The following is a 24,109-nucleotide window of genomic DNA, read 5'->3' on the forward strand; positions in this document are numbered from 1 at the left end:
GCCGTGAGCTGTCGTTCCGCCGCCTGATCTAGCGCTGAGAATGTCTGATGTCGTTACCAATGATCGATAGAGTGAGATACCATTGTCGAGGTGTACGATACTCCCGAGTAAGCCGGGGATCGCTATAAGAGCTTGTAAAGCCTAATGGACGCTGCAACGGATGTACGCGTCTGAACTTGATTCTGTTGGAGGTGAGTGAGCAGCAACACCGTATAGAGTGTCAAAACTGGTGCCCGACTGATGGGAGAGATTGAAAGTGTCGTGGCATCGTTGTCAGCTTGGAGGACGAAAACATGCAGCTTCTTATAGATGTTGTCACCAAATCAGCGCGAAAGGATGCCATCACAGGATCTTAAGCGGTTTTACGCAACGGCACCGGCAGCTCATCTCTTCGAGAGGAAATGGGGCGAAACGACCAACATAGGACAAAGATGCAGGCAGATCGGCAGCGAGACCCGGTTGCCTCAGCTCTGCTTCGGGATTCGGTATTCTGGGCAGGATTGCTTTTCCCGACGGTGCCAGGCCAACTAGGTCTTCAATGATCGTATTGCGCAAGGCAGAAGCGAGCACAAGTGCTGACCAGTTGAAGGTTGCACACGCCGACATCCAAGGAAGAAAGTTTGCAGTGAGCTGGAAGGACTGTATACTTGCTCGACTGCGAAGAGTCAGCAAGAATGGGACACGAAGGAAGCGCTAGAAAGGACAACCGTTGCGAAAGAATCGCAGAAGACCCAATTTGTCTGCCGTCTATCTCGCCTCGTTGGAGAACTTTGGCAATGTGTTTTCTCGCCCGCTGAATATTGTTGAAGCACCACTTGCTTTGTGGGCTGGCAGAAGAGAGGAAGTATGCTGCGGAGAGAACAGAAATCCAAGCTGAGCTGACCGGCAGTCCCATCGAGGAAGCTGCAGTAACGGAAGCGCATGTCGTCCTCACCGTGGTTTTTTGCGGGCGCGGCTCCCGAGATCAGAGTTCGAAACATCCCGGATCGGACTGAGCCACATCACCTCGTTGCTCGTGTTGCTACCGAACCCGGAGGGACCTGAGGCATGAGATCCATCAAAGTGTAACAACCCAAATTCCTCGGACAAGGTGGAATGCAGGGCTGTGGTAGCGAGAAAGAAGGAAGCAAGATATCTTCCGCGGTTAGGCGGCGAAGCAGAAAGAGTCGATCGACAACTGACCGTGACGGTGGAGACCGACAAATCCGAGCGACTCAGCATTCAATACTTTCGAAAGTGTCCACGTCTCTGGTTGGACAGGACTGCCTATCGAGATCCCTGGGCGTCCCGTGCCGTTCTCTCTGGGCTGTGCGGCGCGGCGCCGCAATTCGAGCATGAACCAGATTGGAATCACACCGACCAACAAAGAAACTGTTTCGTCACAGCCACAACAAGAGACCGGATCTACGGAAAGCGGTGTATGGGACAGCAGGCGACTCTGGTCCTTCGTGTCGCTCTCATCTTGCCCGCTGGAGAAGGGAGTTGCTTGCGCCGCGTGACGACGGACATTTCGTTTCCTTGACTTTTGGAAGCAATTTATCACAAAGATCGCAGTCTGCCCTTTTCCAATGGCTCTTGCTGCACATATTGTCTCTATTGGTCCTCGGGCTGACTCACCCGATCAGCCAGAGCCAGTTGGTGTGCTTCGGCGAATTCTGAAGAGAGGTGGGACAAGAGTGGGCGTTCAGAGGGCGAGGACGTGAGCGAGGACATGCCATGCGCAGACCGCCGCTCTCTGTACAGTATCACAGTTGGACGTTGAAGCTCGAGACCCAGGCGAATGCCATGGCCATGGATGGCTTCTTCGAAACACCAGGCAAAGCGATGCAGCACCCAGAAAGGGAGGTAACAATCTGCGACAACGGATTGGCCTAAATTGAGAGTTGAATCAGCCAGATCAAGGCGCTCCCGTGCCCGAGAGTCTGAGCGGCAGCAAAGGTCTGAACTTGTCGAAGACGGCCTTCCCGTTGCCAAAACTGTGTCCAGAGCGTTCGGATCTGCCACAGCCCCCACTACGGGATGCAGCGAGTGAACTAAAAAGGCTATGTTAGACTTTCCAAAGTGGTAGGGGCAATCGAAAATACCGACTCGCACGACATATGCGGGCTCCAAAAAGAGTGTTGCTTCTAGTAATTTCTGAAGGAAGAAGAGTGGGAGCTGCATGAAACACTCCACCTCGGGCAGCAGCGGCTGCACTCTTCGAAGGCATGATCCGTGCTGAACACGAACTGGCTTCTTCTCTCTTTCGATCCTTCACTCCCCTCGGCATCGCACGTCGCGTCACTACCACGACCATCTTCTAGCGTAGACAATCAACTCACACATTATGTCGTCGTGGAACAAGCATTACCACTGGAAAACCAAGGGCTGCACGCCTTGGGCCAAGAACCACATCACCGAAGCCACCGTCGGCAAGTCGGTCGCGGTGGGCAAGAGCGGACACGTCAAGGTGGAGCGCCTCTCGTCGTTCGAGGGCGATGTCGAGCTCGGCAACCGCAAGGGAAAGCTAATCACCATCTACGACTGCGCTATCACCTACGCCTGGACGGGCGCTGCGGACGATGGTACCGAGGCGAACGGCACCATCACTTTCCCGGAAGTGAGCCACGAGATCGAGGACGAGGGCGACGAGTACCGATTCGAGACGGAAATGTCCACCAAGTCGTCAGCAGAGACCAACCAGCTGTACGATGCTGTGCGCAAGGAGCTCGCACCTTCACTTCGACCCGTCTTCCACGCCTTTCGTCAGAACCTCATCGACGCACACGCTAAGGACCTCGGTCATGACAGCCCGGCTTCCACCTCTGGTGCTGCCACGCCCACCGCCGCGGCCGCCCCATCATCCGCTCCTCCCACTGCCTCTGGTGCTGGTGCCTCAAAGCCGTCGAGGGGTAGCGTGTCGACCAGCTCAAGCGATGTGCGCGTCTCGAGCGAGCTCGCCATCAGCATTACGGATCTGTGGGACCTTCTCACCAACCCATCACGCATCCCCATGTGGACGCGAGCACCAGCGCAGTTCGAGGCCAAGTCGGACGCTGACTTCGCGCTGTTCGGCGGCAACGTGACCGGCAAAGTGGTGAGCGTCGATGCACCCAAGCAGCTTATCCAAAAGTGGCGCACGCCTCAGTTCCCCGAGGGCCACTACGGCACGCTTGCTGTCAATCTGACGGAAGGTGGGGATTCAACCAAGCTCGAACTTGTGCTCAGCGGCGCACCCTCTGGAGATGAAGAGATCGTCGAAAAGAACCTCGAGACGTACTACATTCGCGGACTCAAGTCGATGGGGTAAGTAACAGATTTGCTATGGATCCCGGCACCAATGACTGCATTCGTCGACCCACGTACTGACCAGCTTGCTTTTCAATCCTCTCTTGCCTATCTGGCGGAAAAGTCTCGGCACCATTTTGTGATGTACGCCGAGGAAGACTTCAAAAGAAGACAAGGCAGGTAGATCTTGAAGAGAAGTGATGTGATGTTGTTGACTACGCCTGTCTCTATTGCAAGATCACATTCTTTTATAAGCCTCATATAAGCTCATATGATGCTGTGCGTGTATGCTTGTCTTCTGGGACCGTTCCGTTCTTCTACAGAGTATGACCTCCATCCACCGCACCAACGGAATCGAAGAATCTCTGAACGGTGAGGTCCAAGGCAAAGTCGATTTTCCGTGGCCAAAAGGTTGTTATGCCTATACAGCTCACAATGGAAGGGTAAAATCAGGGTGAAAGCGGAGCCGACAAGCGCCTACCAAACACCAGCCTTCTGATTGGGCAGCGCCAGTTGGATTTCGGCCTGAAAATCGTAAAGGAAAATTGGCAGGTGCGCAGCCTCTGTAACGCTTTGATTTCAGAAAATTCAGCGTTGATCCAGCGCGCTGAGGACAGGCTGAGACTGAGGTTGAGGTTGAAGCTGAGAAGATTGCGATCGCACACGCCTTGGCTTCGGCTTTGGCTCTGGCTTTGCTTTGAAATTAGTCAGGTCAACTAGACGTCCGCTCCGGGCGCGCAACCGTCTCATCGTTGCTTTCTCACGTTTCACCAACATCACCTCGCCATCACCCTCATCGGCACCTTCCTCCTTCCTCCCCACCAAGCTTGCTAGCACCGACCGCGCCTGACACTCACATCGGGCGGGACGCATCTTGATTGTGGCTTTCGTTCGGTTTTCGTTCCGACGACCTTTTACTTGCACGGGTGCCACAATTCGACTAGCAGCTCTGCATTAGCCTCGACCTCGAATCACCGCAACACACCACACATTCACATCGCCACCCTTCACAATGCTGCGCTCGTTGGCTGCCTCCAGCTCGGCTGTGCGTCTTGCTCCTCGCGGCGGCATTGCAGCTGCCCGCGTTCCAGCCACTTCTGCTTCCTTCGCCACGTCTGCTTCGCGTCGTCAGGCAACTCCCGCACCCGCTCCTCCCAAGATGATCAAGCTCACCATCAACGGCAAGGAGATCGAGGTCGAGCAAGGCACCGCCCTCATCCAGGCCTGCGAAAAGGCTGGTGCTCAGATCCCGCGATTTTGCTATCACGAGCGTCTCATGGTCGCCGGTAACTGCCGAATGTGCCTGGTCGAGTCCAAGGGTGCGCCCAAGCCTCTCGCTTCGTGCGCCTTCCCTGCCATGCCCGGTCAGCAGATCTTCACCGACACACCCCTCGTCGCCAAGGCTCGCGAAGGCGTCATGGAGTTCCTCCTCGCCAACCACCCATTGGATTGCCCCATTTGCGATTGGGGTGGAGAGTGCGATCTGCAGGACCAGTCGATGCGCTACGGTTCGGACCGTTCGCGTTTCCACGAGATCAAGGGAAAGCGTGCCGTCGAAGACAAGAACCTCGGCCCTCTGGTCAAGACTGTCATGACGCGCTGCATTCAGTGCACCCGATGTGTTCGATACGCCAACGACGTCGCCGGTGTCCAGGACATGGGCACCACCGGCCGTGGCAACGACCTCCAGATCGGCACTTACATCGAGAAGACCATGAACTCGGAGATGTCTGGAAACATCATCGACCTGTGCCCTGTCGGTGCGCTCACCTCCAAGCCCTACGCCTTCCACGCCCGTCCCTGGGAGCTCAAGAAGACCGAGTCCGTCGATGTGCTTGATGCCGTCGGATCCAACATCCGTGTCGACTCGCGCGGTGTCCAGGTGATGCGCATCCTTCCCCGCACCAACGACGACGTCAACGAGGAGTGGATCAACGACAAGACCCGATTCGCCAACGATGGTCTCAAGTACCAGCGTCTCACCACCCCTCTCATCAAGCAGGGCGACCGCTTCGTGCCCGCCTCGTGGCCAGAGGCGCTTGCCACTATTGCAGAGGGTCTCGCCTCGTCCGGTGCCAAAGGCGACGAGATCAAGGCTGTCGCCGGTTCGCTCGCCGACGTCGAGTCGATGGTCGTGCTCAAGGACCTCGTCAACAAGCTCGGCTCGGACAACCTTGCCACAGATCAGACTAACGGCGACCAGGCTCCCATTCACGGCGCCGATTTCCGCTCCAACTATACCTTCAACACCACCATCCCTGGAATCGAGGAGGCCGACCTGCTGCTGCTCGTGGGCACCAACCCTCGCCACGAGGCTGCCATCGTCAACACGCGTATCCGCAAGGCCTACCTGCACAGTGGCCTCGACGTCGGCCTGATTGGCGAGAAGGTTGACCTCACCTACGAATACGATCACGTCGGCACGGATGCTAAGGCTGTTCAGGAGCTGCTCTCGGGCAAAGGCGCCTTCGCCAAGAAGTTTAAGCAGGCCAAGAAGCCCATGATCGTGGTGGGCAGCGCTGTCGCCGAGCACGCCGACGGTAAGGCCATCCTGGGCAACCTTGCTGAGCTGGTCAAGGCCAACAAGGACAAGCTGCTCTCGAGCGAGTGGAACGGCTACAACGTGCTGCAGCGACAGGCATCGCGCACCGGTGCGCTTGACGTTGGCTTCGTCCCTTCGGCTGCTGCTGCCAAGACCACGCCCAAGTTCATCTACCTACTCAACGCCGACGACATTGCGCCAGAGTCGATCCCGCGCGATGCATTCGTCGTCTACCAGGGTCATCACGGTGACGTCGGTGCGCAGTTTGCCGACGTGTGCTTGCCCGGCTCGGCATACACTGAGAAGGCGACCACGTACGTCAACACGGAGGGCCGCACACAAGTGACGCGAGCGGCGGTGCCACCACCGGGTGCGGCGCGTGAGGACTGGAAGATTGTGCGTGCGCTGTCCGAGGTGGTTGGCGCGACGCTGCCATATAACGACATTTTGGATGTGCGCGACCGCATGTTTGAGATTTCGCCTACGCTGGTGCGATACGAGGTTGCCGAGCCATCGACGACGTCGGCGCCGTTGGCGGTTGAGGAGTTGTCCAAGCTGGCCAAGTCGTCGGTTTCCGGTACACCTCTGTTGAGACCGATCCAGAACTTCTACCAGACGGACCCGATCTCGCGCGCATCACCGACCATGGCCAAGTGCACTGCCGCCTTTGTCGAGGGTCTGCCCATGGATCAGGTGGATGGCAAGCCGACACTGGCTGCCTTCAGCTAAAGGCAATCGCACATGCATGACCTGAAGCTCTCTTCTTCCATATACACCGCGCCTTGTGCACTGCGGACCTCGTCGTTTGGCATCTCGTCTGTTTTAGAAAGTGCATGAAATTTCAACTGTTTCTATTGTCTCCAACACAACCTCGCATCTCGCGCTATTGATGACGACTACGTGCTTTGTCAATATTGAAGCTGGCGACCATGCTGGTGAAAAGGCCTTGTGTTGAGACCTGCTGTTGACTTGTGGCTTGCCGAGCATAGTGAGATGCAACGCCAGAAGATGCAAGTGGTTGTCACGATTGACGTCTCCTGGAGTGTTAGAGCTTGCAGCTCTCTCTTTGAATATCGTTACCGCGAAGCCGGGCGGGAAACGCATGCTTGATGACAGCACCGCGTTCAATTTACCCTTCACACAAACGCACGGATTCGGGTTAGGAGAGTCACGGGTCTAGTGCCCTCGGGGGTTTCTCCAAACGAAAACATTAAAATCCGAACTTCTCCAACCGAGCCGTTCGATAACAAGCGCCCGACGGTTGATACACATACTAAGCAGGCGAACTCGCGATTGCCGTAGCATCCACATATGAGGTCTCCATGTTGCTTCGAACAATGTATTGGGACCCAGTATGTGTACGAGATCAAAGAGACGTCGTGGGGACGAGAAGCGCTTCGGCGTTTGCAACGTGCATCTGGTCTGAACAGTGCGGGAGAATCAGCTTAAAAATGTCCGCGCCAAGGTTCTCCGGAAATGGCCTCCCGAGATGGGGCGAATCGAGAGTGGCCGTTTTGGTTGCCGAACCGCAAGGGATGAAAAGCCATCCCGATGCATCAAACCGGCTGGAACAACAATCACGCTTGCCATGACTTGTTCTTGTCATGATCCATCGACAGCTTGGCATTGTGTCTGGCAGACCAGCCTGGTCTATGAAACGGGAGGAGTTGCGCCGTGGAGGAGATCCGAGCTACTGGTTCGATTCTGAGGCGCCGAGTGCAAATTGGAGAACGGCTGTGTAAATTCGACGGCCTGAGAATCTTAGCCGCGTCTGACTGAAAGCCTAACCGAGTTGCTATCACCTTTGTACATTTCGACGTCGCGGTCAGCTCTGCACGCATCGTTTCTCCGCTCCAACCGGCAGCTTGCTTTCTCCTCTGTCTCCACCATCTCCTCAACCAACACCTTGTGGAATCCCCGAGGTTTTGATCACAATCAATCGCCCGCACTTCCATTGCCACCACCGCCACGCCATCTTGCGCTCGCTCGATCCATTTGTCCTCGAGAGGCCTGAGCGATTGCGGACGTCTGGTTCGCTCAGATCGGCGCGGCCGGATCCTCTTGCCTATGGCCTGCCCATCATCGCTTTTTGACCGACAAGCCTCTTGATCGACAACACTCGAAAAACCATCCGACGACGCTCCCTGTCGTCCGGTCGTTCATCTACCATTCGCTGTTCTACAGTCACAGCTGCAACGCTCAGCAGCAATTTGGCCTCGACGTCGTCGGCTCATCCGGCAGAGCACAACGCGCTTTCCGCCTGCTGGAGACGCATCCGCGTTCGAGTGACAAACAGACTTTTCGCACAATGAGGCCAATACATCGTATCCCATCCTCGATTCGCGTCCGCAGGGCCGACACAGATGCATCGCGCAACGGCTTCTATTCGTCCGCCGAGCAATATTCCGACGCAGACGCACAGTTGGCAGCTAACCATGATGCCACGCCGACGCAGCCCCCACACTCCTTCACCGACTACTTTACTCCCCGACGCTCACGCAGAGGATCGATCCCGACTTACGATGGTCCTGGTCACACAACGAGGGGAGATGGCGGCACTCCAAGCGCCGAAGGACCTCTAGGCCACTCACCTCGCACCAACAACAATGATCAGGACAACGATGACGACATCCTCCGGTCTGAAATGCAAACAGCGAGACGAGCCATCCACGACCAAGAGCGTGATGAACAGCGGCATCACCATGGCTCCAGATCGAGTCGAACCCCTCCAGCCGACTTTCCAGCCATTCGGCTCAGTGATGACTCATTCCGTGCGCAAGGCGGATCAGGTGCATCCAGTCGCAGACCAGGTGCCGTCGAGGCGCTAGCCATGCGCCATCACCGTCAGCGCAAAGAGGAGCGTCGCAAAAAGCGACAGGCGCAACGGAATTCGGTCTCAACTGCCTCATCGCACTCATCCGCAACAGAATCTCGAAATGATAGCGCCACGGCTGACAATGACGCATCACTCGCCGGCTCTGATGGCGCTGGATCACGCGCTCCGCACCTTCGCAACTTGTCGGATGTACAGGAGGAACAAAGGAGCCGCATGGCAACACCGCAGTCCACCCAGCCCGGTCCGATTCTCGAACAGAGTCCACCAGCAGATGCTGTTCAAGGAGAGATGCCAAATCTCAATCGAGCACGCCGAAATACAGTCGCGGAAGACGGCCTCATGGCCTCTTCACGCCGTCTGTACGACACGCTGATGCGTCGCAGGACCGATAGAGACTTGTCGGCGAATGACGCAGAAGATCGAACCGCGCTAGCGCATCATCCCCGTGCAAACGATGATGATGCTGATGATAATCTTTCCACCCCCGCCTCTTCTGGAAGCAGTAGTGGCATGCACGAGGATGAGGTGGTCGACTATCTCGATGTTGTCGATCCAGAGGTGGCTACCGTCACCGCCCTCCAGAATGTCGGCAACTCGATCTTTTTCCCTCCTATACCCATGCTCTACAACCGTAGACCCACCATCAGTCTACCCACTGCAGCTCCTCGAAACGCTCGTGCTTCCACACCGCGTGCCACCCCTAATTACGAGGCAAGGAACGAAGACATCGAACTCGGCTTGAGACCGAGCAGTGCCATGCACACCGCCGAAGAGCCGAACAAGGATGCCGACAAATTTCACGGCTTTGGCAGCATGCGTCGCGTTGCATCCCTGGTGCCCGGACGCAGACAAAAGCAAGTGCCACCCACTACGGAAGAGGAGCGTCGCAAGCACATCAAGGAATGGGCCGAGATGGACGAGGAAGAGCGCAATGAGCTCGACGAGCATGTTCATCTGTTGCTCACCAAGAAAGCCAAATTCAAACGCGCCGCTCGAGGCTTTTGGAGATACGTCAAAACGCCGCAAGGCTTCATCATCACCACCTATGCTGTTCTGATCACCTTTTGGGGTACAGCCATCTGTCTGTTCCTGCTCCGATGGATTGATGTCGGTAACAAGGCCAGGCAAAGGTACTGGATCGAGATCTGCGATCAGATTCTGTGCGCGCTTTTCACGGCGGTCGGTCTTGGATTTGCGCCGTTCCGAGCGGTGGACACGTACCGGATGGTGCAGATTGTGCACTATCACAGACTCACGTACAAGCGCAGGAAGAAGCTGGATCTACCCGAACTCAAGGACAAGAACGAGCTGCCCCGCGCCGCACCTCGACTCACCATGGCGCAGATGGCCAACACAATGATGGTGAAGACGTCCCTCAGGAAGAATCCTGCTCCGGCGACACAGGAGGAAGGTCAGGATGGTGTAGATGCACAAGGTGCTGTTGCGCCTGAACACAACCATCACGCTTCTCTGGAAGGAGCCACAAACAGCGGGGATTCGTCTTGGGAGCTGTTGGATGCTGTGCAGTCAAGGCACAGCGCGTGCGAAGTGGAAGAGCTCAAGGAGAAGCGGAGGAAGAAGCATGCTTTCCTGCATCGCAAGAAGAAGCACGACGTGGAGGAAGGCTGTACAGAGCAGTGCAAGAAGGCAGAAGGAGGAGCTGACGACGACGCAATACCATCACCGCCACCCGCCGCAAAGGGAAAACCGGTGCCCAAGACGTATGCGAATAAGGACGGCGTCATCCCTCTGGGCCAGCTCAAGCGCAATCCCTCGATTGCTTCGGAGCTGCCGCGTGACGCTGAAGACGTGGTGGTGTTGAGCCCCAAGCAGCAAGCCAACCTCGAGTATCAGCAACGCAAGTTCCACGAGTCGCACACGTTTTATAGGTATCGCGAGACCGTCACGCATCGACCGTTCGAACTGTCCCTCATGATGGCCGTCGTCATCTTGCTCGACTGCCACTCGTGCCTACAAGCTTCGTTGGGCGGCACGACGTGGGGGATTTACTACAAGAACCGGCCGACGTCGGTCACTGCGACCATCATCACTTTCTCGTTGAGCTGCAATGCGGTCGCTGGATTGTTGATCTGGTATGGTGGTAACAGGACGAAGAAGAAGGAAGAAGTGGAGCGATTGCTGGGGATTGCGCTGGAGGAGGAGGCGTTGAGGAAGATCAGGAAGAAGGAGAGAAGGAGGTTAGAGGCCGAGAGGGAGGCGCAGAGCGAGTGGGTTGCTGGGGAGTACCGGTTGCATGGCAAGTCGCAGGGGACGAAGGAAGAGGTGGCCAAGGAGGGCAAGGAGAAGGTCGGGCAGAGTGCGACCGGTGTTACCGGTGCGACGGCTGGAGCGCCGTTGGAGTGTATTGACGAACACTGACGAACGAATCGGAGTTGGACAATGTTGAATGTTTGTAGCGCATCTGGTTGTAGAGTGTGGCCAGTGCTGCGCAGTGACGGTGTGTGAACGTTTGACAGCGGGGGTGTGCAACACGCCTGGAGATCAAGAGCTCACGAGGCACTTCCGCTTGCTAACGTTAAAGTTACCTTTCTGGCGCGCGCACAGCGCACAGTCAGCGTGGCCATTCCAAAGGGCATGTGTATGTATTGCAGTGTGTGCGCTGTTGTCGAAGATGCTATCCTACACGAAGAAGTAACTTATCGTAACTTTGAAGTTAGCTGGCTACTTAGCCCTGTCCAGCGTATTCTTCCACGACATGTACGCCAACCCACTGGCCGAGCTCTCGCCCTTGGTCGCCCGCGCAGAGCGCCTGACAGCATCGGCGAAATTGTCGCGCAAGTGCGCCGTCAGATCGGCATTGCGCTTCTTCATACCGTTCTCGATGTACCACTTGAGCTTGGCGAGCTGCTGCTTGAGCTGGTGCTCGCGGTGGCCCTTGGGGCGCAACCAGGCGAAAAGCTGTTCGATGCGCTCGGGCTCGCTGTAGCTCGCCCACTCGCCGGGGAGGAGGGTGCCTTCGTCGCCGCCGAGCTCGGCGGCTTTGCGCGTCGTGACGAGCGATGCGGTGATGGGCTGATGGAAGAGGTGCGCGTAGGGGGAGGCTTTGATTGGGGTCGAGGGCGGGTCGGGAATCAGGAGGGATACCTCGTCCTCCGTGGCGCCTTGAATGAACAGCCGGCCTGTTTGATAGGTGTGCTTCTCAGACCCCGGCCCGGTCACGAGGGAACACGAACCGACGCCGTCGAACCACCAGTACTTGTCGCCGAACCTGTCCCTGCCGATGGGCACCATGCGCGAAGCCAGGATGAGCCGGCGGAACTCTCGATCGATCGTCTCGTCCTTTTTCATGAGTCTGTTCTCCTCGTCTTCGAGCTTTTTGCGCTGCGCAGTGAGGATCTTGTTTTCGGCCAGCTTGGCTTTGTGCGCCTCGCGCGCTTTGGCTTCCTCGACACGACGTGCTGCTTCCTGTGCTTGCTTTTCCAGTGCTTTCTGACGCAGGATCTCTTGACGCGATCCCCCGCCGCCACGAACACGCCCGCTGTCGGAGAAGGACGAGTCTTCCCGTGTCGAGCGCGTGTCGGAGTCCGAGGCAAGTTCGTCTTCCTCTTCCTCTTCTTCCTCCTCTTCTCCATCGTCCTCTCCTTCCTCTTCGTCTCCTTCCTCGCCTTCCGCTTCGCCGTCCTTCTCTTCATCCTTCTTGTTGCCCTCGAACTCTTCCCACTTGGTGGCAAGATCCTTCTTGGCTCGGCTCACCTCGATCTTTTCCTTCCTGAGCTCGGTGAGTTGTGCTTCGCAGTCATCGTAAAACGCTTTGACCGGCTTGGTCTCAACGGCGAGCATGCACAGGAAGTCGATTATCTGCAGCTTATCCGCAAGGCTCAACAGCGGATACCTCTGCACGGGCGTGTCGTACAGATCGGCTTCGAACTTGCCGTCAATGTAGCCTTGTGCGTGCTCGACTGCGGTGAGGTGAGACAAGATGCCAATCATGCGAGGTAGCACGTCCGGTGTGGCACGGGCGGCGATGAGGCCGATCAAGCTGTTCTCCCACCGTTCGCGACGGTTGTCAGGGCGGATGGTGAGCTTTTCCCAACCTTTGCTGAGCTCGCGTGCAGCCTCCAAAAGACTGGCAATGGCTTCGGATTCGGCGTTGTTGTTGTTGTTGGCGGCGGCTGTGGTGCCATTGCCGTTGCCATTAGCGTGAACGCCATTGGGAGTGGTCTCGAGCTCGTCGACGTCCGAGGCAGCTTCGCTTGCGGCATCGTCGTCAGCATCGCCATTGACACTTGCGGGAGCTGAAGCGGCTGCATCAAGACTGGCAGCAAGCGCCGAGGCGCTGGTGACCAGGCTCGAGCCGCCATCGCGCACAATCAGGTTGATGAGCGTGCGGTGGATCTCGTTGATGAGCGTGCAGGATGGATCTGAGAACTTGTGCTGCAGCGCCTGCTCGTACTCGTCCATGGTGAAGGACGAAAGCGAGAGCGGCTTTCCCTTGGATATGAGGAAAAAGTAGGTGCCGAGGAACACCTCAAAGAGCTCCGAGGGCACTGGCAGTGCGTGGTCACCGCGAGCAGGAAGAGGACGCTCCTTGCGTCGGTCGAGCTCGCCTGGCATCTTGAACATCAATTCACGCTTTGTGATCGGATCTAGCTCAAGGTCCTCGATGGGGTACTTTAGATTCTTCTTACGAAGCCTCTCTTCCTCCTTCGCCTTCTCGATGGCGGCTTTCTCCGCTTCGTCGGCTTTTCGCTGTGCGGAAGCACTGAGCTTCTTGCCGTCTGATCTGGCCTTTTTGCTCGTCGAAGTCGATGAATCCTCTCCGTCGGTCAGGAGGTACTTCTTGCGCTTAGACAGCTTTGCGTCCTTGAGTGCTTCGTTGATTTGCGAGATCTCGTCGGTGGGCTCGAGGGGAATGCCATACTTGAGTGCGAGCCATTCCTTGACTCGCCATTCAGCACCGATGTTGGCTGCACGGGTGATGCAGTCGCGAAGGTACTTTCGCAAAATGGTTTTGGAGAAGGCAAGGCGATCGCGGCTGAGTTTCGCGGACGAGGTAACGTAGGTGCCGCCAGCCGGCTCATCTTCGTCGTCGATGAGATCCACAGTGTAGACGTACTTGGTCGGGTCATCGAGCTGGGTGGCTTCCTCAAGCTCGAGCGTCAGGTTGGTGCCGATCGTGTGGATCTGGGTTGGCGATGGTGAAGCGGGAGATGATGAGCGCGAAGACTCGGCATGACCGTTTGGCTCTGGCTTGACGTCCGTGTCGACATGGTCGGTGTTGGGAGCGGAAGCTGGCTTGGCCGGTGCATCAGCCTTGCTCAAGCGAGCGTAGTATTTGTCGCCATCGAGGTCGAAGAATACGGTCTCGCCCGGAAAGAAGCGATCCTTGAAGCGATCGTAGACGCGGTCGACGAGCTCGTCAATACGACCCGTAATCTGGAACTGGACCGACTTGAGGACAGGGCCCTTGAGTTGCTCGGGAAAGATCTTGTGCAGAGCGATGGCTTCCTTGCGCTCGCTCTTGAGCGCCTCAAAGTAGGATAGGTTGATTCTTCCGGTCAACTCGCACTGAAAGATCTTTTGGTTGTAAAAAGAGAGCCTGTTCGAGTAAGTCTCAAAGTCGGCGAAGACCTCACCAGTGGCTGCGAGATAGAAGACATCGGGGTCGTCAGCGCCTGTCGCGACGGGCGGGGGAAAGGGCTCGACGGGCTTTCGCTTGACCAGCGGCATGACTGTCGAGCGTGCTCAGCAGCAGTTGGGCGACGGTAGCGTGTGCCAGAAAGCTTTAGCGCAAGTGTGTAGCGCTCTGATCGACAGCAGGTTCGCAGCTGGGATCAGGGGTGGTGCATGAGATTCGATCCCGTTGACGGCCAACCGACGTGTAGGGTTCGTTGAGCAAGGGGTATGCGTGAAGGACCTTGGTCGGTTGGTGGAGCAAGGTGGAACGCTTCAATAATGAGGCCGTGACGCGGAGGAAGGGGAGTCCGTGTGACGTATGAAGTAAAAGATCGAGCAAGGGTGCGGGTTCGGGGATGAGAGAGGAAGACCGAGTCGCGTGCGTATAGAGGCGATGATGCCGGGTGATGGTTGACCGTGTTGAGGAGGCACGCGTAGTCAGAGCTTGGGACGAGGGAGGTGGAAGTCCGAAAGGAAGATCGAAGTGCGGAAGCGGGGAGGAGTGAAGGTAACCAAATTCCAACGAGAGGAGTGACAATGCTGGTCGTGATGAGAGGAGAGAGGAAAGCAAGAAAAGCTGAAGCTGAGTTGAAGCGAGCCCCACTAGCAAAGCGTGACCGAGACAAGGGCGAGCAAAGGAGGAGGACGGGTACACCTGGCCGTGCCTTCTGAAATTCGCATTCAGGGCAGCAGCGGGTATCGCATCGCCTCAAGCTGCAGCAACCTCTCAAACATACACACCCGCACCTCGCTCGTCCTCGCTCGTCCTCCGGCTCACTTTGTCCTGTGTTCGCACTCATTGCTTCGACACGCTGGTTGCGCGAACAACTAGCGTGTCCATATCCCGGCCATTGTGATACAACAACTGCACATCCTCCAAGAGGGCGAGGCTGCTGACACCTTTGCTGCTCAGAAGGCTTTCGGTGTCCATTAAATGACAAGCACGAAGAAAAGCGCGTTGGCGTATCCGCGCGGTCGTTCACTTTTACACCGTTTGTTGCTTCGCATTTTTTCTTTGTTAATTTCAAAATCTCGGCTCCACTTCGAGAGTGCGTAGAGCCCTATGCCGCTCACACAGCATCGTCAACAACGAGGGTTTAACGCTGCGATCGCTGGACGTCCAGGTGTGCGGCGATGATCAACGTATGCACTGTACTGTACTGCTCGGACAAACGACAAGCGGCAGTGCACCAAGGAAATGGCACAGCTGCTGGTTGCTTCCGATTCATTTACGCGCTCCGATGCAGCAGAGCCTTCTTGACAGGCTCATTTCCCGGTCCAGACGCGTCGGCAGCCCGATGCACTTTGCTAGATCGGGCTTCAGTCCCGCATACTTTGTGCTTTCCGCTCGGACTGCCTTTTCGTACGAGGTGTCCGATCACGCCTCGTTCACTGCTCGAAAAGGTGTCTATTGCGGCATGATATCTACGACTTCGCGCTGTCTTCACGTGCGGTTATCTCTGTAAAGATCGATCTTGGACCTTCGCATCTCGCGTCTCTCCCTGGTCAGGTCCTGCCCTCCCACCTTACCCCACCCTTTAAGCGGGATGACCATGGCGGTGCAATTGTCCTGCGCACCGAGCTCTTCTGCAAATGTCAGCACGCTCTGCGCAGCCTGGCTCGGATGTTTAGCATTCCTGCATAAATCAACCACCTCCTGATCGGACATGACGCCACCCACACCGTCGCTGAATGCAATTAAGAAGCCGTAGTCGCTTCCCCTGATCACCTGCGAGAAGATCTCGGGTTCGACGGTGATGCCCACTTTCTTGAACCTCGAATCGCCGAATGCTCGCGTGTTTGCCAAGGCGCCCATCCACCTCGCCTCGCCAAACGAGTCGGTGATCATGCCTGCGCCCATCTTGCGCAGCCGCTCCGCCTCGGACCGGTCGTCGGGGTGGTGGTACGTGGTGAGGGGTACAGCTTTGCCGTCCTTGACAGCGCACATGAGCACACGCGTGTCACCGACATGCGCGACGTGAACGCCGACGAATTCGGATGAGTACCAGGGAAGTGAAGGCATGTCGAGCGAGTGGAGTACGGCGACGGATGCGGTGCTGCCCCCGACATCGAGTTGGGGTGATGATTGAATCCGTCGATCCGTGACGAGCCACGCCAGCGTGAGGCGCTCGGCCATGGTCATGGTTTCATTTTCCATTCCTTCGGGTGGGGGGATGCGCTCGATCATCGATTCCCAGCCTTGGTCTGCGTTGCCGTTTGGGGGGACTACTGTCTCCGAAGACTTGCCGCCTAGACCAAGCGCTGAGCCGCCGATCTTTATCGCACCGTCTTGCCTCGTAGGCTGGAGGAGGGTCTTGCTGGAACCTTGCGGCTTGCCTTGATGGCTCAGCATGTCGTGAAGTGATCCTGGCTTGGTAAGATGGTCCACGTGGTCCTCGTCGCCGTTCTTGGTTGGAGTATCGTTCTTAGACGCGGCGTCTTGCTTGTTGACAGCTGCTGCCGCTGTCCCTCGACGTCCAGCAGCAGGTCCAGCTCTGACTGGTTTGAGGCGATCCTTGCGCACCCATCGTTCGAGCACACCTCCGGTGAAGCGACGAAAGTAACCGCCCAGCTCTCTGGTATATTGGACAGTGTCCGTAACCATGTCGACCTGCACGCTTTCGAACGTGCGGTGCAGCTGGTCGCGCAAGAAGCTTGGCACCTGCTGGCCACCGTGTCCATCGAAGCATCCGAACCAAACCACTTGACCAGCCAACTCTTCCCCACCCGCTTTTTCAGGATCCCACTCTAACGCAGCGTTGGCCGCCGATGCGCCTGCAGCCGACGACGAGAGCGAGTGAAGCTTGAGGTAGTTGCGCCTCAACTCGTTGACGGGAACATGGAGGCAGGAGACAGAAGCGGTGTCTTCCTGGTACGGACGTGTTCCGCGGGAGGTGGATAGCCCGAAAACGCCATTGCGGGTCGACTTGAGCTGGATGCGAGCCTGTCCTCCCGATGGCGAGAGGGTACGGACAAACGTCTGCTGGTGTCGTTTTTGATGAAAGCTGCACCCGCACAGCTTCGAGGGCCCGAGTGCTCTTTGTTTGCCTTTGCTTAAAGTCAGTGAAGGGGCAACAGAGACAGCAAGGAGTGTAGAGAGGGGCCGAGCTGGTAGAGATGTCAATGATGCCGAGACTTGACGTGGTCTGGCTGCTTTCGACGAAGATGGCAGCACCGTCCGAATGCGCGAAGGTCCGGCGACCGCTCCACCGACCGACTTGATCATTGGCGTCGACGTTGTCCTCAAAAAGCGAAGATGAGGATGAGGATGATGATGGTGGAAGAGATAGGAGGAGATCACCCGTGCACCCATCTGCAGTTGAGCAACAGCAGCAGCACCAGTCGCATTCTGGGCAGGGTCCACCTACTCTATGCAGCTGCTGCGTCAATCCACGCCAAACGACCAAAGCAACCAAGTCTGAGTCGGCAGAACCGACAAGTTTGGGTGGAAAAGTTTCTCAAAATTGCAGTTTGACGACAAATTTCCAGGAACAAATGCTGTATTTAAGTGTCAGTCTTGGCTCGAGCGGCGGCATCTCACCCGTCATGAACAGAACGGCCCGATGTAGATCGATTCACACCTCCACCCACGTTTTCCAGCTTTGAAGAAGAAGAACGCCAAGGGTCGCTGCTGCTGCTGCTGCTGCTATCTGCCCTTGCTCCACGAGTTGTGCGAAGAAAGCATTTTTGGTTACGGAAGACAGAAAAGAAAAAAGTCGGATCAATCCTCCTCTCTCATCAACGGGGTCGACATCCTTTCTCTCCTTTCTCTCCTGCCACAGGAACCCAACTGCATCACGCTTCCGGCCACTCGTGCAATGCTCGTCAAAGCTTCATCTTCCAGCTTGGCTGCGGCCACTCGCACCGGCGTGCTGCTGCCCAGTACCTCAACTGCATCCATCGTCACAAGCAGACACTACACTTCCACACGCGCAACCGCTTCGCCTGCACCTTCATCCTCGCTCTCCAAAGCTTCGCCCACAAAATCCAATTCAAACCCTCTACTACATACGTCGCAACTCTCTCCCAGCGCGCCGCCACCCTCCAAAGAACCCTACTCACCCGTCACCGTTGCCATTGTCAAGGGGCTCGCCAAGCTGATGGGCTACAACTCGCTCACTTCGACCTCGATCCGTGTCACGTCAGACCTCTACGATCGGTGTGCGGAGCGCGCGCATGTCGAGCGTAATTTCTGGTACGGCGACTGCGCGCTGCCGGAGACGTACCAGTCGTGGTTCCAGATCACCAACCTGCATGTGTATCTGCTGCTGGCGCGGTTCCGCGCATTTGACAAGGCGGCCAACAAGACGTACAGCCAGGAGCTGGTGAACCACTTTTTCATTGATGCCGAGTCGCGCATGCGTGATCGCTTTGGTGTGCAGACCTCGCGCCTGGTGAAAGGCTACATGCGCGACATGCACATGCAGCACCGCGGCTCCATTCTCGGCTACGACGAGGGGCTGGCCACCAACGATGCAACGCTGGCTCAGGCGCTGTGGCGCAACATCTGGGGTGCGGGCTGGGGCACCGTTGCGGGCGTTAAACGCAAGCTCGCGGGTATCGACAAGCTGGCAGAGGGCGAGAAGGACGATCCGGAGGGCCAGCCTGAACTGGCTCGCGATGCGGCGACGTTCGATCCCAGGATCGCGACACAACCCAACGCCAGCCCGTACGCTCGTGCTGCGTCTGCATCCCTCGCCGCCGACCGTGCAAACGCCGCGCCGTCCACCCTGCCGCCCCAAGCAGAAAACCCCGCCACAATGCCCCTAGCGTCCAACATCCTCCCCGCCATCGACCCCCTCGCCGCCGCACACCCCGAACTGGCTTTCCCACACCACCTCCACCGCATCGTCACCTTCATCCGCGCAGAGTCCCAACGCCTGGCAAACCTCTCCGACCGAGAAGTCATGCTCGGCAGAGTAGAACCCAAAACACCCGCTGCAGGCAGTCGATCCGAAGAACCTGCTAACGCTACTGCGAGCATCGCTTCTTTCCGCCGTATCTAAGACTTGTCTCTTGTAACACAACTCTCTGCGTATTGGATCTGTAATCCAGTTCATCTCAACCTCCTCAACTTTGATCTGTGCAGTTGACCCACGCCGCGAGGCCCGCCGCCGACTCTTTAGCACCCTGAAGCACACACACATACACACTCACTGATACATTGCAAACAAACAGACTCCAGAATCGAGATGGTATCAAACAAAGCATGGGATGACCACGGCTGCCTGGCCGCGACAGCTCTTTGCATCAGTTGTTGTGACGCTTGAACGGGTTGTGCAGCTTCGACCTGCGTTTTGACGGCGTACCCTGCGACTCGGCCATCGAGCGTGCGTCGTGGTCAAAGCTGGGTCGAGAAGCCGCCTCTTCAGGGATCGCCGGTACGGGGATGTTGAGGCCGGCAGGCACTCCTGTTCCTGCCGAAGACGCAGGGAGACCGTCGGTCGCGTACGCAATCACCTGCTCGCCCGATGCTAGCAACGCTTCTTCATCAGCAACAATCTCGTTTGCCGACACCTTGCGACCGCCGGGACGGATGAGGCTGCCAACGCCTTTGCCGACACCACCGACACCTTTGCCCGCAACACCAACAACGCCCTTACCAACGCCAAAGCCCGCCTTGCCAACACCCAGACCAGCCTTCCCCACACCAGTTCCAACCGCCAAGACACCTCCAGCTCCAACGCGTCCAACGCCTGCAACTCCTTGCGTGAACGTTCGGCTGATACTCGTGCCCTTTCGTTCGCGGTTCGTGACAAAATCTGGTTTGAACACGAAGCGCAGCGTCACTTCTGAGGTCTCGGTCGAGCCGTTACCAGTGAGTGGGTACGTCTTTTCGAACGGCTCAAACGGTTCCAACACCGCCAGATCCACCTGGGCTTTACCCAGCTTGTCAGGCGTGCCGACCTGGTCCCAGTCGTAAGCTTCAAAGACAGCCTCGGCATGAACTCGAGAAGGCACCTTGAACTCTCCCAGGTTCTCGTTATAGTCTGGGTTGAGCGTCTTCTTGACCACCTTGGACTTGGCCAGACGCTCTCCATTGAGCACAAAGGCAAAGTACGGGTCAGAGCGGTTGCCACGATCGGCTGCCCGCAAGTTACGAGCGTGGATCAGATCGATACGCAGGTAGCCCTGGTTGTTGATACTCTCGACAGGCTCGAGGTGCAGGTCAATCGGGATGTATCTGCACTCCATGACCACGCTGGCCACTTGGGCGCCGGCCGAATTGTTCAGTCGGAACTCGTATTGCGAGTTGAGAGCCTTCTCGAGCACATCCTTGGTGTTGCCTGCAAACTCCGCAAAGACGTCGTCGTCGCCATCGCCCGTGCGCAGCTTGAGAAGGAACTTGGACCAGTCCAGCTCCTTGACCACCGACTCGCCCACCTCGTCCCAGGTGTGGTGAGCCGTTCGTGCCTTCTCCGTAGTGTAAGCCGGCCAGTATCCGTCGTCAAAGAGCACTTCGAGACGCGCATTCTTCTTGTTTTGAGGCAGCGACCCTTGCAAGATGTTGAAGACCACGATACCTGATTGTTCTCCGAGCAGCTGCTCCTTTGAGAGAGTGATGCCCTCTGCAGCCCTGTCCGTTGCAGTGGACGGGCGACTTGTGACGGCGGTCTTGACGCTTTCAGAGAGCGAATCCCTCGGAAGGTGGGAAGAAGAGGAAGCTCCATTCGCGCCATTGACCTTCTTGGCACCGTTGACGGCGGTAGACTCAAGTGAGGTTTTGGAGGCGGCGGCAGGTTCACTCTCTGCCTCAGCTTCTTCCGGAATCGCACCGCTCTTCGAGACCGCTTCATTCTCGCGCTCGTCAAAATCGGCGCCTTTGATGTTGACCGCAGGCAGGAACTCGCAGTCGAATTCGATCTGGCCCTTGTAGATGCCACGTCCCAGGTGGATCCTGTCCTTGTGCGTCTGCTTACCCGTGCCAGCATACCTGAGGCGCGGATCCGAACCAGTTGACTCGCTCGCGAGCTGGGCCACGTCGACCTCAACGTTGCCAAGCGAGCGGTCCTTGCCTGTATTCTGATAATCCATAATCTCAAGCGTGATCTTGTCGCGAAGCGAGTGAACGGGCGCATACAAGATCTCGTTCCACTCCGGGTTGAGGTTGTTGTTGACGATGGTGGATCCATCGACAGCCTGGCCTCGAGCACGCAGCTGGACGTAGGGGTCTGACTTGCCTCCAGTCATTGCCTCGACGTTCTTGACATCGGTGGCACGCTTGATCCAGAACTTGACCGTGCCGATGGCGGGTGTGTACCCGCTGCTGCCGTTCATGCTACCAGACATCTGCACAGGCTTCCATTGGGCCGACATGCGCACTCGGCCGTTCTTGGAGTTCTTGAGCGGGAACCAATCCTGCTGCTTGTCCTTGGCGGCCAGCAAGTCTTCCAGTCGAATGCTGACATAGGAGACCACAGGGTCGGAGCGGAGGTCACGGTCGTCGAGGATCTCAACCGTGACGACGGCCTTCTTGCGGTCGGTGACGAGGAATTCGGTGGGCATTTCGAAGATAGGGTTGGTCGAACGCTTGATGACCATTGTGTCCTTGACTTGCTGGCCGTTGAGTCGGATTCGACCTTTGGGGCACAGCTCCCCACTGAAACCAGAGCGCTTGTCGAGCTCCTTGGCCTGATGCAAGGTGAAGCGCACCACGCCGGAGCGGGTCTCTGGCAATGGTTTTGGCTGGCCATCCTCGCCCACCTCGGGCTTGATGACAGGATAGTAGGAGAGCGAGTATTGTACCTGACCGCGCTCCTTGGCATCGAGGATGACCGGAGAATTGAGGTTCTCCTGCTCCTGGTCATCCATGAGCTCCTTGAGGTCGAAAGCGGCCTGGCCCAAGGTCGAATCAGGACGGTGCTCGTTGAAGTCCATGAGAGCCATGGTGAGCATGCCGTTGAGGTTGTTGAGCAGCACAAACTTGGTCTCCTTGAACTGTGGGTTGGCGGTGCTCTTCTTGACCGAGGTCTTGGCAAGCACTTCGCGGTTGTCGATCGAGAGCGCGACGTAAGGGTCTGGCGTGCCACCACCGAGCTTGACTCCCTTGAGGTTGCGTGCTGACCAGATGTTGACCTGAAGGACACCGATGGCAGTGTCAAGGGGGGTTCCGGACATCATCTGCTCGAGGTTGATCGTGAAGAGGTTGGGGTTGTACATCATCGGTCCGAGGTTGGCATGGATCTGTCCCTGAATAAAGTCGGAAAGACCGGGAATCATGCCAATGTCGAAGCCAAAGGTGTTTCCTCCAATGGGCTTGAGCACGTAGTCGATCTTGGGCGGCTCCATGAACGAGATATCCACGAGCTGGACGTGGGGGAAGTTGCTCATGAGTTTCATACGGAGACGGAGGTGGCCGACAAAGTTGATGTCTTCAAGCAGGATGGGAAGGCCTGCGCCGACAAAGCCCTTTCCGATGCGAACGGTCAGGACGATCTTGGGATTGACCTTCTGAGCCGCCTGTTTTACTGTCAGATCTTGAACATCGCTGGGGGTGAAATTAAACTTCCAGTCCATCATGACAATGTCCTCGTCGGTGTCTGGGAAGGTGCGAACCGAGTCGATACGCGGAGCCTTGGTGCCGAGTGTGAAGGTGGTCATTCGAATCGAATCAAATGCGGAAGGGCAATTCTGCAGTAAGACCTGATCTGCGATGCCGATGATGGTCGCGGACAGAACGGGCTCGTAGATGAGCCAGAAGCGCGAAAGAAAGTGGTTGATCCAGTCGGCAGACTCGTGCTCCGAGGCCATCTTCTTCTTAGCCAATTCGCGAGTGATGTCGTCACGGGCACGTTGGCGAGTGCGTCGCATGCTCGTGTTGTAGTAAGTAGAGCAGAAGGCTCCGATGACCAAGAGCGAGGCAATGCCGCCACCCATGCGTGTTGCAAAGTAGGTGAAGAGAATAGATAGGATGATGACCGAGGCGTTCCACCAGAAGTAGCCGAGATAGCTCTCTCCGATGAATGTGCTGATCAAGTCGCGTTGAGTCTCCTCGTCGGCATTGACGGCTCGGTCGATAGGAAGACCTTTGGCAGCGAGCGCGGCGGCAGCCCAGCCTGCTACAGTGCCAGGCGGAAGATTGACGTTGGGCTGACCAGCAGGAAGCGAGCCTGGAGCATCCTTTTCCTGCTGGTTGAGCTTATCGACATCCTGGAGGTTGAGGGTAGGATCGACCTTTTTGCCGCCGATATCGCTGGCAATGCCGGAGCTTTGGTTGGGAGCTGCAGAGGCATTTTTTGGTTTGATGCGATCCATCGCCTTGGCAGCCTGGGCCGCTTTCTCTTGGGGAGTAGCGTTCTCGTCGAACTCGAGGACGCGAGCGCCAGCAGCCTCATTCTGCTGTAGTCGTGCATTGACAATGTCGTATTCAGCCGCATCTTGAGCCTGAGCTGCATTTATCTGCGCCTGAGTGGGTTCGGAGGCTGCATCAGCCGCAGCCTCGGGAGTTGCGTGATCCTTGTGTTTGAGAAACGGCGCCATGGTGCTGAACAAGCTCAGTGCATCGGATAGCAACGAACAAGGCTGGCTGTCGTTCAACTCGAATGCAACACTTTGCAAGTCAAGGCAGTCAGAGTGACAAGGGCGGAAGGGGTGACAAAAATCGAGGAGGAGCAAAGATGGTGGTGGAGATAGGAAAGCGGCCAAGCTGGACAGCAAACGCTTTCGAGAGGCTGGGTCTGTTCGCCCACGACGTCAAATCAAGAGCTTGGAAGGCAAGGTGACGGCAAACGAAAAGCAGCGACTGCATTCACCTTCGGCCATGCCGACTCGGCTAGGAAAGCAGTAGCAGCAGGACACGCAGCAACAGCGTTTCGCTCGAGGTTCGC

The 24,109-nt window shown here is 57.1% G+C and overlaps 7 protein-coding genes across 7 annotated transcripts; 4 read left to right on the forward strand and 3 right to left on the reverse strand.

Moving 5' to 3' along the window:
* Nucleotides 1-2,326: 2,326 nt before the first annotated feature.
* Nucleotides 2,327-3,289, forward strand: EX895_000352 (uncharacterized protein; the record flags this gene model as incomplete). Its single annotated transcript, XM_029880953.1, has 1 exon — nucleotides 2,327-3,289. The coding sequence occupies one exon, from the start codon at nucleotides 2,327-2,329 to the stop codon at nucleotides 3,287-3,289; it is 963 nt and encodes a 320-aa protein (XP_029742339.1).
* A 990-nt stretch (nucleotides 3,290-4,279) lies between these two features.
* Nucleotides 4,280-6,538, forward strand: EX895_000353 (uncharacterized protein; the record flags this gene model as incomplete). Its single annotated transcript, XM_029880954.1, has 1 exon — nucleotides 4,280-6,538. The coding sequence occupies one exon, from the start codon at nucleotides 4,280-4,282 to the stop codon at nucleotides 6,536-6,538; it is 2,259 nt and encodes a 752-aa protein (XP_029742340.1).
* A 1,579-nt stretch (nucleotides 6,539-8,117) lies between these two features.
* Nucleotides 8,118-11,024, forward strand: EX895_000354 (uncharacterized protein; the record flags this gene model as incomplete). The annotated part of the gene is made up of 1 exon (XM_029880955.1): nucleotides 8,118-11,024. The coding sequence occupies one exon, from the start codon at nucleotides 8,118-8,120 to the stop codon at nucleotides 11,022-11,024; it is 2,907 nt and encodes a 968-aa protein (XP_029742341.1).
* A 303-nt stretch (nucleotides 11,025-11,327) lies between these two features.
* EX895_000355 (uncharacterized protein) lies at nucleotides 11,328-14,336 on the reverse strand (the record flags this gene model as incomplete). Its single annotated transcript, XM_029880956.1, has 1 exon — nucleotides 11,328-14,336. One exon carries the CDS (start codon nucleotides 14,334-14,336, stop codon nucleotides 11,328-11,330), a length of 3,009 nt encoding a protein of 1,002 aa, XP_029742342.1.
* Nucleotides 14,337-15,726: 1,390 nt separating this feature from the next.
* Nucleotides 15,727-17,508, reverse strand: EX895_000356 (uncharacterized protein; the record flags this gene model as incomplete). The annotated part of the gene is made up of 1 exon (XM_029880957.1): nucleotides 15,727-17,508. The coding sequence occupies one exon, from the start codon at nucleotides 17,506-17,508 to the stop codon at nucleotides 15,727-15,729; it is 1,782 nt and encodes a 593-aa protein (XP_029742343.1).
* A 592-nt stretch (nucleotides 17,509-18,100) lies between these two features.
* On the forward strand, nucleotides 18,101-19,288 carry EX895_000357 (uncharacterized protein; the record flags this gene model as incomplete). The annotated part of the gene is made up of 1 exon (XM_029880958.1): nucleotides 18,101-19,288. One exon carries the CDS (start codon nucleotides 18,101-18,103, stop codon nucleotides 19,286-19,288), a length of 1,188 nt encoding a protein of 395 aa, XP_029742344.1.
* A 244-nt stretch (nucleotides 19,289-19,532) lies between these two features.
* On the reverse strand, nucleotides 19,533-23,762 carry EX895_000358 (uncharacterized protein; the record flags this gene model as incomplete). Its single annotated transcript, XM_029880959.1, has 1 exon — nucleotides 19,533-23,762. The coding sequence occupies one exon, from the start codon at nucleotides 23,760-23,762 to the stop codon at nucleotides 19,533-19,535; it is 4,230 nt and encodes a 1,409-aa protein (XP_029742345.1).
* Between the last annotated feature and the right edge of the window lie 347 nt (nucleotides 23,763-24,109).

This window comes from Sporisorium graminicola, chromosome SGRAM_1 (genome assembly GCF_005498985.1).
Source record: "Sporisorium graminicola strain CBS 10092 chromosome SGRAM_1, whole genome shotgun sequence".
Classification (NCBI taxonomy): domain Eukaryota; kingdom Fungi; phylum Basidiomycota; class Ustilaginomycetes; order Ustilaginales; family Ustilaginaceae; genus Sporisorium; species Sporisorium graminicola.